This window comes from Amia ocellicauda, chromosome 5 (assembly GCF_036373705.1).
Source record: "Amia ocellicauda isolate fAmiCal2 chromosome 5, fAmiCal2.hap1, whole genome shotgun sequence".
Lineage (NCBI taxonomy): Eukaryota > Metazoa > Chordata > Actinopteri > Amiiformes > Amiidae > Amia > Amia ocellicauda.
In genome coordinates, this window is record NC_089854.1 from 51,333,640 (window position 1) to 51,349,382 (window position 15,743).

General features: G+C 38.5%; 1 protein-coding gene across 9 annotated transcripts in view; it reads left to right on the forward strand.

Annotated features, from left to right (window-relative positions):
* anks1b (ankyrin repeat and sterile alpha motif domain containing 1B) overlaps positions 1–15,743 on the forward strand; it is a 300,917-nt gene that overhangs the window by 251,599 nt on the left and 33,575 nt on the right. For all 9 annotated transcript variants that reach the window (XM_066705629.1, XM_066705625.1, XM_066705627.1 and 6 more), the window contains 2 exons: positions 8,526–8,624; positions 10,676–10,828. In XM_066705629.1, coding sequence (XP_066561726.1) covers positions 8,526–8,624; positions 10,676–10,828 — 252 coding nt within the window. The remainder of the gene's footprint in view (positions 1–8,525; positions 8,625–10,675; positions 10,829–15,743) is intronic.

Sequence of the window (15,743 nt, forward strand, 5' to 3'; positions counted from 1 at the left end):
TGGCCCCCACAGTAACCAGTTCTCAACCCAATAGAGCATCTTTGGGATGTGGTGGAACGGGAGCTTCGTGCCCTGGATGTGCATCCCACAAATCTCCATCAACTGCAAGATGCTATCCTATCAATATGGGCCAACATTTCTAAAGAATGCTTTCAGCACCTTGTTGAATCAATGCCACGTAGAATATATATATATATATAGGCAGTCAAACCTATTTGTATGTTTTCAGTGTGTTTTCAATGTTCCAGGCCTGTCATTCTATGTCATTCCACTTTTATGTTTTATATGAGGTTATTTTAAAGAAAGTGTATTCAGGATTTTAGGATTCCTGTGTGGGATTTGGAGATATAGACCATCCTTCTGTTTTCCAAATTGTAGTCTATGGGTATTCCACTCCCCATTATAGTCAGAGGGCATTCCGTTTTGTCATTCGTTTTAGTCTGTCCCAAATACGGCCTCCTGTCCTGAGCAGTGATGTTCCCCACAATAAACTAACAATAAATTTATATCAACATTTATTTGTATTCTAGGTAAATTGGTATTGTGATTTTATTTGTATTTATTTATTTATTTATTTAAATATCAGCCACAGCCTTTTAGAAATAATAATAACACAAACTTTTAAATCAATAGAACCATTACTTTATTGTTACATACCTCTGCACTCTGGCCATGATTGAGAAAAAAAAATTAAAAAACATTATATATATACATACATATATATATAATGTTAGTGTTTGCTTGGAGATCATGTGGCAACACTTTGTTAAAAGAAACTATGTAACATGTACTCCGTACTTTTTAAATGAGCTACTTTTCACTTTTACATGAGTAGTTTTTTATACCAGTACTTTTACTTCTACTTCAGTAAAATTTCATCAAAGTTACAGTACTTCTACTTGAGTAGGATTATTCAGTACTCTTTCCACCACTGACTGATTTACAAATGGTACATTCTAAATTTCGTTCTGTGTGATGTTTTATTTGAAAACACTGAATCTCAAAATCAGTTATTGTAGGGTGACATTGGTTTTATGTTGGGAAATGTTTGTAAGAAAAATAAAATACTGAATTATGTTGCTTGCATAAGTATTCAACCCCTGTGCTGTGGAAGCTCCCAGTTTACACAGATGAAAGAAATTGCCCTAACAAGGACACAATTACCTTACCATTGGCCTCCACCGGTGAAACATTAATGTTGCTGTCACATTTTCTGGATAAAAACCCCACTGTTGAAAGACCAAAGTGCATTCTACAGAAGGTAAAGCTAAAGTAATACAAATGCATAGATTAGGAAAGGGGTACAAAATAATATTGAAGTGTTTGGATATCCCAATGAGCACAGTTGGATCAATAATGAAGAAATGGAAGCTGGATAACACCACCCAAGCACTGCCAAGAAAAGGCCATCCCTCAAAACTCATCACTAAAATATGGAGACTTGAGAGAAGCCACAGAGGCCAACAATCACTTTGAAGGAGATACAGAGTTTACTGGCTGGGAGTGGAGTAATGGTGCAACTGTCAACCATATCAAGAGCTCTGCATTACACTGGCCTGTATGGGAGGGTGGCAAGAAAGAAGGCATTACTCAAAAAGCACATCTGGAGTTTGCCAGAAAGCATGAGAGTGACCCAGCTGTGATGTGTGAATAGGTTTTGTGATCAGATGATAGAGCTTTTTGGCTTTTTGCTATGTGTGGAGCAAACCTAACACTGCCCATGCCTCAAGACACACCATCACTACAGTGAAGTATGGTGGTGGCAGCATCATGCTGTGGGGATGCTTCTCATCAGCAGGGACTGGGCATCTTGTTAAAATTTAAGGAAGAACAGATGGAGCAGAATACAGGAAAAATAGCAGGACAATGATCTCAAACACAAGGCCAAAGCAACATTGGATTAGCTCAAGAACAAAAAGGTGAATGTCCTATAGTGGCCCAGTCAATCCCATTGAGAATCTGTGGCACTATTTGAAAATTGTGGTCAACAAGCGTTGTCTATTCAACCTGAACATCCAGGAACAAATGGGCCAAAATCACTCTGACACTGAGCTGGTACATAATCACCTCAAAAGTCTTGAAGCTGTTATTGCAGCGAAAGGTGGCTCGACAAAATATGAATATGTGGGGGTTGAATACTTATGTAAGTAACATATTTCAGTTTAATATTTTCTTACAAATGTCACCTTAAAATAATTGATTTTGAATTTCAATGTTTGGAAATAAAACATGAAACAGAACAAAATTTGAATGTACCAATTGTATTTCAGTAATTGGTCAGGGGTCTGAATTCTTTTGCAAGGTACTGTATGTATATCTATTTGTTTTCATTATCTTTTAATGGACTCAATTTTGCCTCCGTTTTGATTTTATCACGTCAAGCTCTTAAGGAAAACCATCTTCCTCCAATTCTTTTTACGCATTTCCTCCCCAAAGGCGAGGAAGACTCTAAGGACCAGGTTACTTGAGTCCATGCTTAAAGAAGCATTCAGTAGGAGCGGAGGAGAGTAAATTGGCGCTTCTGTGTGAAAGGCAGTATTTCAATTAAATCTCCAAGCAGATTAGCAGCTCCTGCTGTTTAACGGTTTTAAAGAATGATCTTCCACTTCCGTTCATGTTTCAGGCATCCACAATTACACAGTGTCCTGTTTCCAAATTTTGTTAGAAGCTTGAGCGCCTGCCAAGTCTAACAGCGGTTAGAAGACTTGTTAAGTGCACACTGTTAGGTGATTATAATCAATTCCACATTGTAATGGTAAAGCAATTTTTACGATTATGGTAAGCTCGACGACCTTAGGACGTGAAGCGTTTGTAAATAAAGCATTCAGTCTATTTTGTAGTTCTATAGGAGTTATGTCAGGGGAATTACCAGCATACCTTCAAATGTACATATACAGATTATTCTAGTTAAATCAACACAATAGGCCGAGTGCATGTTGCTCAGAATACAGCAATCAAGCCCTTCTTGAGACTCAATTCATCAGGGGCTTAATTCAAAACATGTAGGGTTGCTACAGTGCAAAAGAAATTACTGACAATTGTGCGACTGGTGTAAAATAAGAGGCTTCTTTTCAATCTTCATCTTGGACTGAACAACACACTATTAGGACAGTCTTATGAGGGACAAGCAGAGAAAATACATTGTCCATGTGACTTGATGGTGTTATTAGGTACATGCAGTTAAAGAAGTGACTTATTACCGAGGCTGGGAGGCTGAGGAGAGCATTGCAAGCACCAGTGACTGCAGCACAGAGAGACAGTGGGGGATGTCATCAAAGTTAGCCCTGAGTACAAACGCAGGCTGTTAGCGATATAATGTCTTCTTTCTTCAGAATATCCATAAATATAGTGTGTAATGGCTTTGTTTTATTATGGGTGTCAATTTTATGACACATCATATCCTGTGATGCCATGGGGAGGATTTGTTTATTTATTCATTTTCTTGATTTCCTACATAAGGAAATCGACAGTTATGCCACGCTTGACAGGACATTCCAGCTGCTCTGTGAGTTTCATGCATTATATTAGCATGAAGTAACAGACACAAATATGAGCTCTCAGGTGTAGCTAGGCATATGAGTAAAGTTAGGAATGGTCTTGCAGTTACATTTAGGTTTTCCAACTTTTCAGCAGCTCTTTGGCTCCTTGGCCAAACCCTCAATCCCTCAGCCAAGCAGGTTAAGGCAAAATAAGCTCCATTACTTCAAATCACTGTTATCTTCAACCTACTTCTATAGGGGGCTGTCTGAACTACTGAAGTTTCAAGTATTAGGCTAAGAATTCTAGTTGGTTAACTAACAAACATGGAGATACTCTTCACATTTTAGTGTTGAACAGTTTTGTGATCTGGCTATTATTATGAATAAATCTGTGAATATTAAAGAAAAAACAACTTAAAAATACACAATTATTAAAGAATATGTTAAAAAATGATACATTATATTAATGGATGTATAATATCTTAGGCCCCAGAGCGATGAGTTAGTCTTAATCTGTGCATTATTAACTCACAAACATTAATTTTGTTCTACCCACAAACATCCCTTTCTCTTTCTCTCTTCATCCCACAGGAAATCCCAACCCTGCCTGCATGTGGAACAGTAGATTTAAGTATTGTTCTTTTGTAGAATTAACAGCACTGTTCTTGCCAGAATCAGGTTCATTTTTCATGATAGTTGTGTCACTTCTGCAGTGTGGAAAATAAATATCCTTCAGCATTCCCACACAGGTGGGTTGAATGGTTTTAAACAAGCGATTTTGCTTTGAAATTGAGATTCCAAAGCAAAGGAAGAAATAGCCTGGTTGTTCCAAATCTGGATTTTATTTCAGCGTCCTTCACTTCTTGCCACCTCTTATTTTCCCTACTTGTGAACCTTGTGAATAATTGATTGCACCTCTAAGCTTAGAGCCATTCACATTCCTACCCCACTGACTGGTCCTGCCACTTTGCCTTCAGAAATAACCATAAGTGTTTCATTCTGAACTGAAGCAAAAGTGTGGTTTTGCGTGTTATGGATCTGTCTGTTTTAATTTTGAATACATTGAACACAGGGGGACACCTGAAAGTTAATCTTTGATCAAGTTACCACAGGTCTACTCGCCAACATTGTTATAGTATTATAGCAACACTACGGTATGCTTGTCTGCTTTCATCACAGATAACAGAATCTGCTGTTGTCTGTCTCACCTAATTGTACTTAGAACTCTACTTGCAAGTGTTTCAAAAGCTTTCTGCCTCAGCATATTCATAACTTCTCCCGGCTGTGATGGAAGCGACCGTGTGACATGGTGCACTCAACAGATGCAATAATATCATGTACCAATTTTCAAATTAAATAATTGTAGGCATCTAATTTAGACATTTATGGGAAGTAATTACATTTGTAGCCATTCTGTACATAGCAGATTAAAAGACTGCCTTGAGGAACATTCCTGTCCCTGTGAAACATGGCTGTTGTGTAAAGCAGTAAACTGTGTTTTTGCTGCCTGTAAATGAATCTGCTCGTGCTTCCAGACATCCTGTGCTTTCGAGTCCATAACATTTTGTCATTTATCAGATATTGCATAGGCTTTTACATTCTGCACGCTCTGGGTATTGCAGACAAGAGTGGGGATTGGGAGGCAGTGCTTGCAGTTGTCCTCAAAGCTCACGTTCCCCCATTTCCCAAAAGACAACTAAGATTACATAAGAAGAAACACATATGGGCGACACAGATGGAGACCTAACAATCTGAACTTCTCTGAGCAGTCCCTAGTACCTACAGTGGGGGAAAAAAGTATTTGATCCCCTGCTGATTTTGTACGTTTGCCCATTGACAAAGAAATGATCAGTCTATAATTTTAATGGTAGGTGTATTTTAACAGTGAGAGGCAGAATAACAACAAAAAAATCCAGAAAAACGCATTTCAAAAAAGTTATACATTGATTTGCATGTTAATGAGAGAAATAAGTATTTGATCCCCTATCAATCAGCAAGATTTCTGTCTCCCAGGTGTCTTTTATAAAGGTAACGAGCTGAGATTAGGAGCACTCTCTTAAAGGGAGTGCTCCTAATCTCAGCTCGTTACCTGTATAAAAGACACCTGTCCACAGAAGCAATCAATCAATCAGATTCCAAACTCTCCACCATGGCCAAGACCAAAGAGCTGTCCAAGGATGTCAGGGACAAGATTGTAGACCTACACAAGGCTGGAATGGGCTACAAGACCATCGCCAAGCAGCTTTGTGAGAAGGTGACAACAGTTGGTGCGATTATTCGCAAATGGAAGAAACACAAAATAACTGTCAGTCTCCCTCGGTCTGGGGCTCCATGCAAGATCTCACCTCGTGGAGTTTCAATGATCATGAGAACGGTGAGGAATCAGCCCAGAACTACACGGGAGGATCTTTTTAATGATCTCAAGGCAGCTGGGACCATAGTCACCAAGAAAACAATTGGTAACACACTACGCCGTGAAGGACTGAAATCCTGCAGCGCCCGCAAGGTCCCCCTGCTCAAGAAAGCACATGTCCAGGCCCGTCTGAAGTTTGCCAATGAACATCTGAATGATTCAGAGGAGAACTGGGTGAAAGTGTTGTGGTCAGATGAGACCAAAATCGAGCTCTTTGGCATCAACTCAACTCGCTGTGTTTGGAGGAGGAGGAATGACCCCAAGAACACCATCCCTACCGTCAAACATGGAGGTGGAAACATTATGCTTTGGGGGTGTTTTTCTGCTAAGGGGACAGGACAACTGCACCGCATCAACGGGACGATGGACGGGGCCATGTACCGTCAAATCTTGGGTGAGAACCTCCTTCCCTCAGCCAGGGCATTGAAAATGGGTCGTGGATGGGTATTCCAGCATGACAATGACCCAAAACACACAGCCAAGGCAACAAAGGAGTGGCTCAAGAAGAAGCACATTAAGGTCCTGGAGTGGCCTAGCCAGTCTCCAGACCTTAATCCCATAGAAAATCTGTGGAGGGAGCTGAAGGTTCGAGTTGCCAAACGTCAGCCTCGAAACTTTAATGACTTGGAGAGGATCTGCAAAGAGGAGTGGGACAAAATCCCTCCTGAGATGTGTGCAAACCTGGTGGCCAACTACAAGAAATCTCTGACCTCTGTGATTGCCAACAAGGGTTTTGCCACCAAGTACTAAGTCGAAGGGGTCAAATACTTATTTCCCTCATTAACATGCAAATCAATGTATAACTTTTTTGAAATGTGTTTTTCTGGATTTTTTTGTTTTTATTCTGTCTCTCACTGTTAAAATACACCTACCATTAAAATTATAGACTGATCATTTATTTGTCAGTGGGCAAACGTACAAAATCAGCAGGGGATCAAATACTTTTTTCCCTCACTGTATTTCTCCACAAGAATCCCAGCAGGGCTTTTGCTGTAGACAGCCTCATAGGGCTGCAAAATCTGTGTAAATTTAAGGCAAATGGCATAAAATAATTTTTAAAATTAACAACATTGAAGTGTGAGATTAATGCCTTTTGAATTATTATTTTTATATATATAAAAAACATGCTTGTATTGTTGGCATAATGTTGGCACACTGACTCAGTCGAAAGTGCGCAAATTCAGTAAGTTGACCCAATGTTAGATATGTCTACCAACTATTGAGTATCTAATAGCTTATTTTAGTCTGAAGCAGTAATATTCTATAATCCACTGCCGAATCCGCCGCTGACTACCTGACTGCTTCATTATGTGCCATCTAGGGACAGAAGTTTCACTGAATGATTTATTTATTCCTTGTGTGTCTGATTTATCCCAAGATATTTCCAAATGAACACATAAACTTTAATGCTGTGCCTTCAACTGTGAAGTTATTGTGAGAGTTTCTTTTACATTAACAATTCTTGTTTTGATTTGTTATGTTGCATTATATTAAAACCTCAAACAATGGGTTGGACATGAAGGCTGTAATTAAGGTCCTGTGAAATTCACGGTTGATCTAACTAACATGGTTATCTGTCCCAGACCTGCAGATGAATCAAGCCACTCCAGTGAAATTGATCTAAAGAGTTAATCAAAGTATTATCGCCTCATTACTTTTTACAATTAACATTTTTACACACCAAATCTGATTGATATTTGATATTTGAAGGCAGTGCTGCCTAAACCCAATCCTCAAGGTTTTATAAGTAACCTTTAATGATCAATTGTTAACACCTGGAACCATTTCAATGTGATCAATTAAGTGGGTGATTTGTGAAATGAAGTTATGTAAAGATTTAGTATAAAGAAAATGATCTACCCTTTTCAGCCCTCAAATGACCTGAATTCTCTTAATTGGACAAAATAATTGCTTAATTGATCAATAACTTCAATGTGGTTCCAGTCTGTCTAAATTAGTTACTGACAAAACTTACTGGATAGGGGCTCTCCAGGACCGTGTTTGGGCACCACTGCTGTAAGGAATATGACTGGTTGAGAACATTTTTAACTTAGAAAAGAATGGTAAAGTTCTGTTTAGACATTACATTAAAAAGTTGTGAATTAAGACGAAGGATAACTGATTATACAGAGTAGAATTACATTAAATTCCAGTGTGGAATGCAGAAGACTGCGTATTGTGAAAGAGCATCCTAACCCCCTTTTTCTTTCCTCTTGCATGCATAGTTTTGATGCTTTGGAAGCTTACCTGTTATTATTGTGGGCCAATGTAATGCATCGGTTAGACCTGTAATTACACATAACAAATCTTAATGGCTCAGTTTATGGGTAGAATATATTTTTTGTTTTATTTTGAATACAACTTTTCCACATCTATAGCAAGATCTGAAGGAAATATTTGTCCTTAAATGACATTCGAAAGAAAGCAGCACCAAATGCAAAACTAACAAATTATTCATTGCACAGCTTGTGTCCTGACCAGCTGTCACTCACCTGCTGCTACTTTAGGGTGTTGAGCGTCGTTCTGCAGGAGCCCAGGCATATCTTTGGATTTACGGTTTGTTTTGTTTGGGATTATTTATTTATGTATTTATTTCTTTATTTTTCTTCTCACCCTGTTCCTTCTGTTTACAGGGAAGTAACGTAGTGGAAGACCAGGATCTCTTGGAGATTGGGATCCTAAACTCGGCTCACAGACAGCGGCTTCTGCAGGCGATTCGGCTCCTTCCCAGGGTAAGTCCAGGTCCAGACCCAGACCCGTCCAGAACACCACGGCCTTCATAAGCGTTCCATTATATTGCACTGAGAGATTTTTTTTTCAGTGCGTCTCCTTTCACAGTCCCGTCCTTGTTTCTGTTAAATAATTGGCATACTAATTCTGTAAGCCTTTCCTACTTGTCACACTTCATAAGTGGAGCTTGTTCCTCACTCGTTACAGTATCTGCCAGTAATTCAGTCATTACAATTGTGGGTGACACCGATTTTATGTCAAACATGTTTTCCCATATATTTGGGTAACGTGGTGGGAAGGAAACAAAAACATCTGTGATCTTTTGTTGGCTTTTAAAGAGCTAAGGGGTCTTCGGCAGTTATTTCCACTTCATATAATGACAACCCTGGATGCTTCTCTTCGCTGTTATAACTCGCTGCTTCTTCACACATGCTAAAACACTGGAAGCAAGCATGCACACAGACATACAAGCACACCAACACTGGCACCAAGGGATGAAGCAGGGTCTGCACTGTTTATACATCCTGCTCTTGCTGTGTAATGGAATCTAGGTGTGCAGTAATGCAGACAGCCCTTGTGTGCCATTGCGCAGGCAATGAGCCGTCTGCACTCGCTACAGTACGTCGCATTATATGGGCCATAGCGAGGACACAATGAGGTAATCTTGAAACATTGTTGTATGATAAAAGTCAAATGCTTTCTTGTGATAATTTGGAAAAGCAAGGATCTAAATGTCTGTTTATATATAGTTTACATAGATTCATAGAGGTTTGAAATGTCAAATCAGCTTGCTCCAGTTGTCTCTCAACTGTCTCATTGGTGTCAGTCTAGGCTTGGGTTACAGATACTTTTCCCTCCAAACTTGTGAAGTCCATTAGGCTGCGTTTATACTTGGTTATCTAAGAAGAAACAAGATTCAGATGGGACATCGCTTCAGGTTTTGGTAGTACTGTGTGGAAAATGCATTCCTGTAGAGATTAAGCCTACCAATGAAGCATGATCGTGCTTCTAGTAACTGTGTCTTTGTAAAGACTGGAGGAAAAAAAAGGGGTTGGGGTTGGATGAGTGACATAACCTGATTTCTCATTCTGACAGTTTTGGGAGTCATTTGCTTCACAGAGATCCCCTAAGGTCACATCACCAAATGTATTCTAATCTCTGACTATGTGCAAGCTCAGCAGCTAATACAATTGTTAGGGTTTTATTTATTTATTATGGGATTGTGCTGTATCTTAAGGTCGACTCTGCTACTGACTGTCCTGTAGAAAGTGGAGCTCATGAATGCATGCTAAGATAAGCCACCCTTTTTGGGTAGTTAAAGAAAAAACATTTTCTCCTAACTCAGCATTTTTCTTCTATGAATGAATAACTTTTCTTCAAAGCTAAACTTAAAAAGCAGAGTCTCTCTCTCTCTCTCTCTCTCTCTCTCTCTCTCTCTCTTAGATGAGCATTGCCTCCATCAAGCATTTTGTAAGATGTTAAAACTGTATAAAAGCTTTGTGTATTTGACAGCAGAAGCCCCACAATTGTGTATGAGCAATACATGAACCAGAACTAAAGACTAAACTAAAAACTAAATCAAGAACATCATCAGAGAAAACATCAGCTCTATAAAGAGACTGCAATGCACATCTTTCATGTCGTATTAAAGGATACATTTCCATTTTTACTGTGATGTTCTGATTCAGTTGAAATATCCCACTTGCGTCCATGCAGCGATTCCTTTTCTTTTTTTTTTTTGTTGTTGTGTGTGGTTAAAGTGTGTCAAGATTGTTTCAGCACAGAGACCTTTTATATCAACCGAATTGCACACTACAAGGTCTTGAGTCTTGTGTTCATTGAGAAACGCACACGTTACCTTTTGTGGGGACCTTGGGAAAAGTGAATTTCGTGAGGAGTGTTCATGAGACAAAATATGGTATGTGTAGTTTTGTCGGGTATATATTTACATTTCTCCTCATCATAAGAACACAAAAACTTTACCGGCCCTCCAAAAAATATGACAACAAGCTGGTCTATGTCATTAGTACTTCACATGCATGTCTTCTTTTAGGTGAGACCAATAGGCTATGATGGAAACAACCCAACGTCGGTGGCAGAATGGTTGGAGTCCTTGGAGCTGGGGGACTACACTAAGTCCTTCCTGATCAATGGTTACACATCCATGGACCTTGTGAAAAAGATCTGGGAAATCGAGCTGATCAACGTAAGTAACCAGGTTCTCCGATCCTTATTCTGTGCCCCTCCCCAGGGTCAGGTTTGTAATGTGAAAATGCATAGAATCGTACCTTTTATATGTTTCTTCAGGAGAATTAGCTGTTTCTATACTTCTTACTTTCAGTTTTACTCTTACTCTCTGTTCTCTATGTCACTATGTATGTGTTTATTATATCTGTACTATTATGACATATTTATGTATACATGTATGTATGTTAAACCACTTGTAGTGTTTGTCAGATGTGTGCAGTGAAGCTATAGAAGACATTGAGATTTGTTTTCTCACCTCTAGAGAGCACCAAAGAAACCTAGTGGTTCAGTGCAGTGTAGGAAGCTGTATGCTTTAGATGGCCATTGTTGCGTGCAGTGCCGAGTCGCTTGCTTAGAAATTGCTGGTGAGAAAAGAGACTCTCTCAAATACAGTTTGTACAGTGATATGGATTTCACTGCACTACTCAGAAGATTATCTGCAAAGCTAATCAATGCTGTGTGTTCAGACCCTTCAATCCCCAAATTGATAGGACTTAGTGCAACATGCCATTTTAATTAGTTTAGCGTACGATTAGTTTATGCAGACTATGATTAATCTCTCTGCAGTTTTACAGACAGCTGGAAGTGTGCTATAGAAGACTGTTTTTGGGAAAACCATGCAGTCTATTTTTCTGCAGTCGCAAGTAATCAGTTTGTAAACCCTGAATTGACTTGAATTGGAAATTGCAGGTATCTTGGGTAAGGTTTAAATATTCTGTTGACATATAGGTCTGTGGTGTTGCTTCAGAGGAATGTTATGCTTTGTACACTCTGTGCTCTAACATAAAAAAGACATCAATAGACATTGATGCCTAATGATGTATTTACCAATTATAAATTGGCAGAAGGGGGTTACTTCCAAGAAAGGTTACGAGAGATTCATTAGAAGGGATTAGCTTGACGAGCTTTAGCTATTAATTAACTCTACATAATTCTTACTGTCGCGTGTAACTCTCACAATTTAAGTCAAGAGGAACTTCCTTTAAGGGTCGGGAAAAGATTGAAAATTTCCTTTGAATCCTCATTGCTTTTTTTGAAAAAGATAGATCTTTAAAAACTGGGAAAAGACATGTTAGGTGTGATAGGGTTTATGTTTTTGGGAGCCAGTTTGAAAGAAAAGCATTAAAATATATAAATCCTAATAGATTTTGGTTTTTGGTTTTTAATACAGATACACAATCCTTGAGATTGCATAAAAAGAAAACCATGCCACTGTGTCCTTCACTGTTTTTCCTTAAGAAGAAATCTACAAAAACAATAGTTTTGGTATGTTTTATTTGTATCCATTCATGAAAGATGTAAATCATACTCTACTTGCTGATTAAACATAAAAGCAAATGCATGCAATGACTTTCTAAGCTCCGCTCTCTCTAATAGGTGGGGGATGGCAGATGAGCTATTAAAGGAGGTTGAGACAGATGTATGGTTAATGTTTTTAAAAATCTTAGTCTTCAAATTACAACACTAATACTAATTACAAAAACAATAATAATAATAATAATAATAATAATAATAATTTGTGTTTAATGTAACTGAAAGTCCTGCATGTATGGCAATATTCAATCCAATTCAGAATATTTAATTATCTGTATATATATGTATTATTTTTGCAGGAATTTTATTGCAAGAGGTGGAATTCTAGGGCAAGGCCAATATTTCACCCTTAATAGAAAAGTAAATCCTATGGCTGTTTTTATTTTGCCCTGGTGAAAAAGAGGTCATGCACATTTGCTTGCTTAAGGAGGAATTTATTGCGCATTTAGAGAAGAAAGTAAGCTACAGTTAATAAATGCAATTGCCCGGGGCAACAGATGCAGCAGAGACAATTCTTACAATAGAGGAGGCTGTGAATGCAAACCATAAAAACCAATCTGTTTGTGATGTAGGATTGTAGCAGCTGCATTAGCCGGATCTTGTATTGCTTTGATGGGATTATGTACTAGATGTTCTTAAAAACAGATATTTTAGCTGCTGTGTTGTGACTGATTATTGAAAATGGACATTGTCTTACATACTCAATTTGCCATCTAAAGGTTAGGATTATGGAGCAATATTAAATAGTGCAAGGTATTGTGAAGTGGGATGATGTACTGAACTATGTGATTTTATTAAATATATAGATTAATAAATATAAATAAATACATAGCAATGACAAAAGACATGGGCAAACTGTAGTTAGATATTGTTCCACTAGATGGTTCCAGTGTTTCTTACTTAAAAAGAGACCCATTTGAAATAATACATGCACATGCAGTTGGAGATAGGAAGAATGCAAATGCATTTTTTTTTTAAATATATTATATTAGTTTTTTCCCTTTATTTTGTTAAGGAACATATTTCTTGAGAGTTTATAGCTGATTAATTTGCATACTGCAGTACTATATATACATTGCAGAATAACTCTTGTTTTTGTTTGTGCAATAGGATCAGGGCTGATCTTTAAAAATGTATATAGACATACATATAAATGTACATCTGTATTGGCACTGTCAGAGAGGTGACATGCTTATTTAAGGCACTCTTGTCTCAAGTAGGGGGTATGTATGCTTTAAACGAGAGGTCTTGTATAATTCACTCCATTGCCTTCGATTTCAAATGGTATTCAACATCCATCCATCCATCCATCCATTTTCGAAACTGCTTATCCTGGCGAGGGTCACAGGGAAACCGGAAGCCGAGGCAGGCATAGGGGGCAAGGCAGGAATACACCCAGGATGGGATGCCAGTCCATCGCTGTGCAACACATGCACACATGCGCACACACACGCAAATGCACACACGCACATGCGCACACACACTTAGAGATTTAGAGAGACCAATCAACCTAACCTGCATGTCTTGATGATGGGAGAAAACCCATGCAGACACGTGCAGAACATGCAAACTTCACACAGACAGGCCCCCCGATCCGGGACCCTGGACCTGTGAGGCAGCAGCGCTGCATTCAACATCACATTTGATATTCTATGTTCTCATAATGAAGAATAATATACCAATAAAAGTGTTGCAGTTACTTGCTTCTCTTTAATAATTAGTGTTTATGAAGTCTTATACCAACATTATTATTATTATTATTATTATTATTATTATTATTATTATTATTATTATTATGTTATATATATATTTGTTTATGTGTATTATTTTTTTGTATGTGTAAGTTAAAATGCAGTGGCCCAGAATACACAATACTTTACACTGAGGATCATTAATAAAACACTATTAATAAAATTGAATGACCGATACAACCAAATCTGGAGTGTTTCTCTGTGCAGTAAGAGATAATTAAGACTGCCATGAAAACCTGTATGAAAGGCTTCAATTAAGTAATAACCATTTTACTTTTTGAGGACCAATAACTTGTTGCCATGACAGTTGCTGGTTGCCATAGAGACTTGTGCGGTGTAGAGAGCCGTTTCCGTCACTCTGTATTCCTCCATTGTGTGTGTTCCTCCGAACTATAATTTTATTTCTTGTGAAGATGAAAGTTAAATATGCCAAGCATTCTGTTCTCTCGATTTTAGCTTTGTTTCCTCACCCTGACCCTTTTCTCCACTAACTTTAACCAAAGATAGTTTGAGCTCATCCTTGCCATAGCTCTCTCCTCCATCGTCTCTCTGCCTGCCCTTTATATAAAACCCCTCACATTTTGCCAGAGAATGTATTAATATAGATTAATTAAGGGTTCACCATTCTTCCATGCACATATATAAGTATGGCTCATTGTTCAGTTCTGCAGAACGAAAAACGATCTTTCCTGGGTAAAAAATAAAATCAACATAGATATTTTGCTTTTGTTTGAACAAGACAGATAGTGCCGCACTCTCAGGGAAAAAGAGGCGTTTTTAATAGCCATCCCACACTACCTCTGGTATTCTTTTATTTATGTTAACGAGATAGACAGGATATAATATCTTCCTTTTGTCTTCCTATAACAGGTCTTTGAGAAACACAGAATGATGATGAGGTCTCATCCGATAAGAGTACATCTCAACAGAGATTTCTTTTCTTTTTTCTGAAAATGTAGTGCTTTGCCATTCCCATAGATTACTTTTGTTTTTGGCATAAGTTGCAGGGTTTCAAAGGTTTTCGCATACCGTCTACATTTGAATCTGAGTCCTAGGAGATTCAAACTGATTTTTTTGTATTGTTAATTTTACCTTTGTTTCTAGGCTTGCTCATTGATTATTTACACAGCTCATGATCTGAGATTATTAAAATATTCTTCAGATCCAGAGTTGCAACCTAGGTGCATCCTCATAGGAGCTGGTTGTAACATTCATTTTAGCTCCTTTTCCCTTTTTTTTCCCCCAATTAATTGAAACACAGTTCGCCAAAGTTCATTCAAAAACACACAGCCTGGTGCTTGATTGCTTTAATAAATGTATTTATTTTCCAGTTTTGTCACTTAAACACTTACCAGTTTGTTGACCTTAATATGCAATGCTACGGCTACAGTGAAAGGCTTTTAAAGATATTGCTGTTTTGCGGTGTTCTCCTCTTCAGTCTCAGGTAAAGCATTACAAACCAAAGCCAAAGGGTCACATGTGGTGACACCCAACAGCTGGTGTTGAGATAATACAAATACTCTTCATTGGAAGGGCATCCAGAATTAAGTGAGATTGTACTCTTACCACCAGACCACAGCCAATGGCCATACTAGACCATGTGGGCTTGAGGCCAGGCCTGGATGGAAGGTTGTTTTGTTGATAAGGGCTGTGGAAGGAGCCCCTGGGTGTCTATCTCCTCCTGTTGTCCACTCAGCTCACAGCCTGACCGACTGCTAACCTGGCAGCTTTTGCAGGCGCACTGTTGGGCAGCCCCGAAGTACCCTGCCATCCACCGTTCTCCGGCAGAGATTCTTCATAGCAGGGACT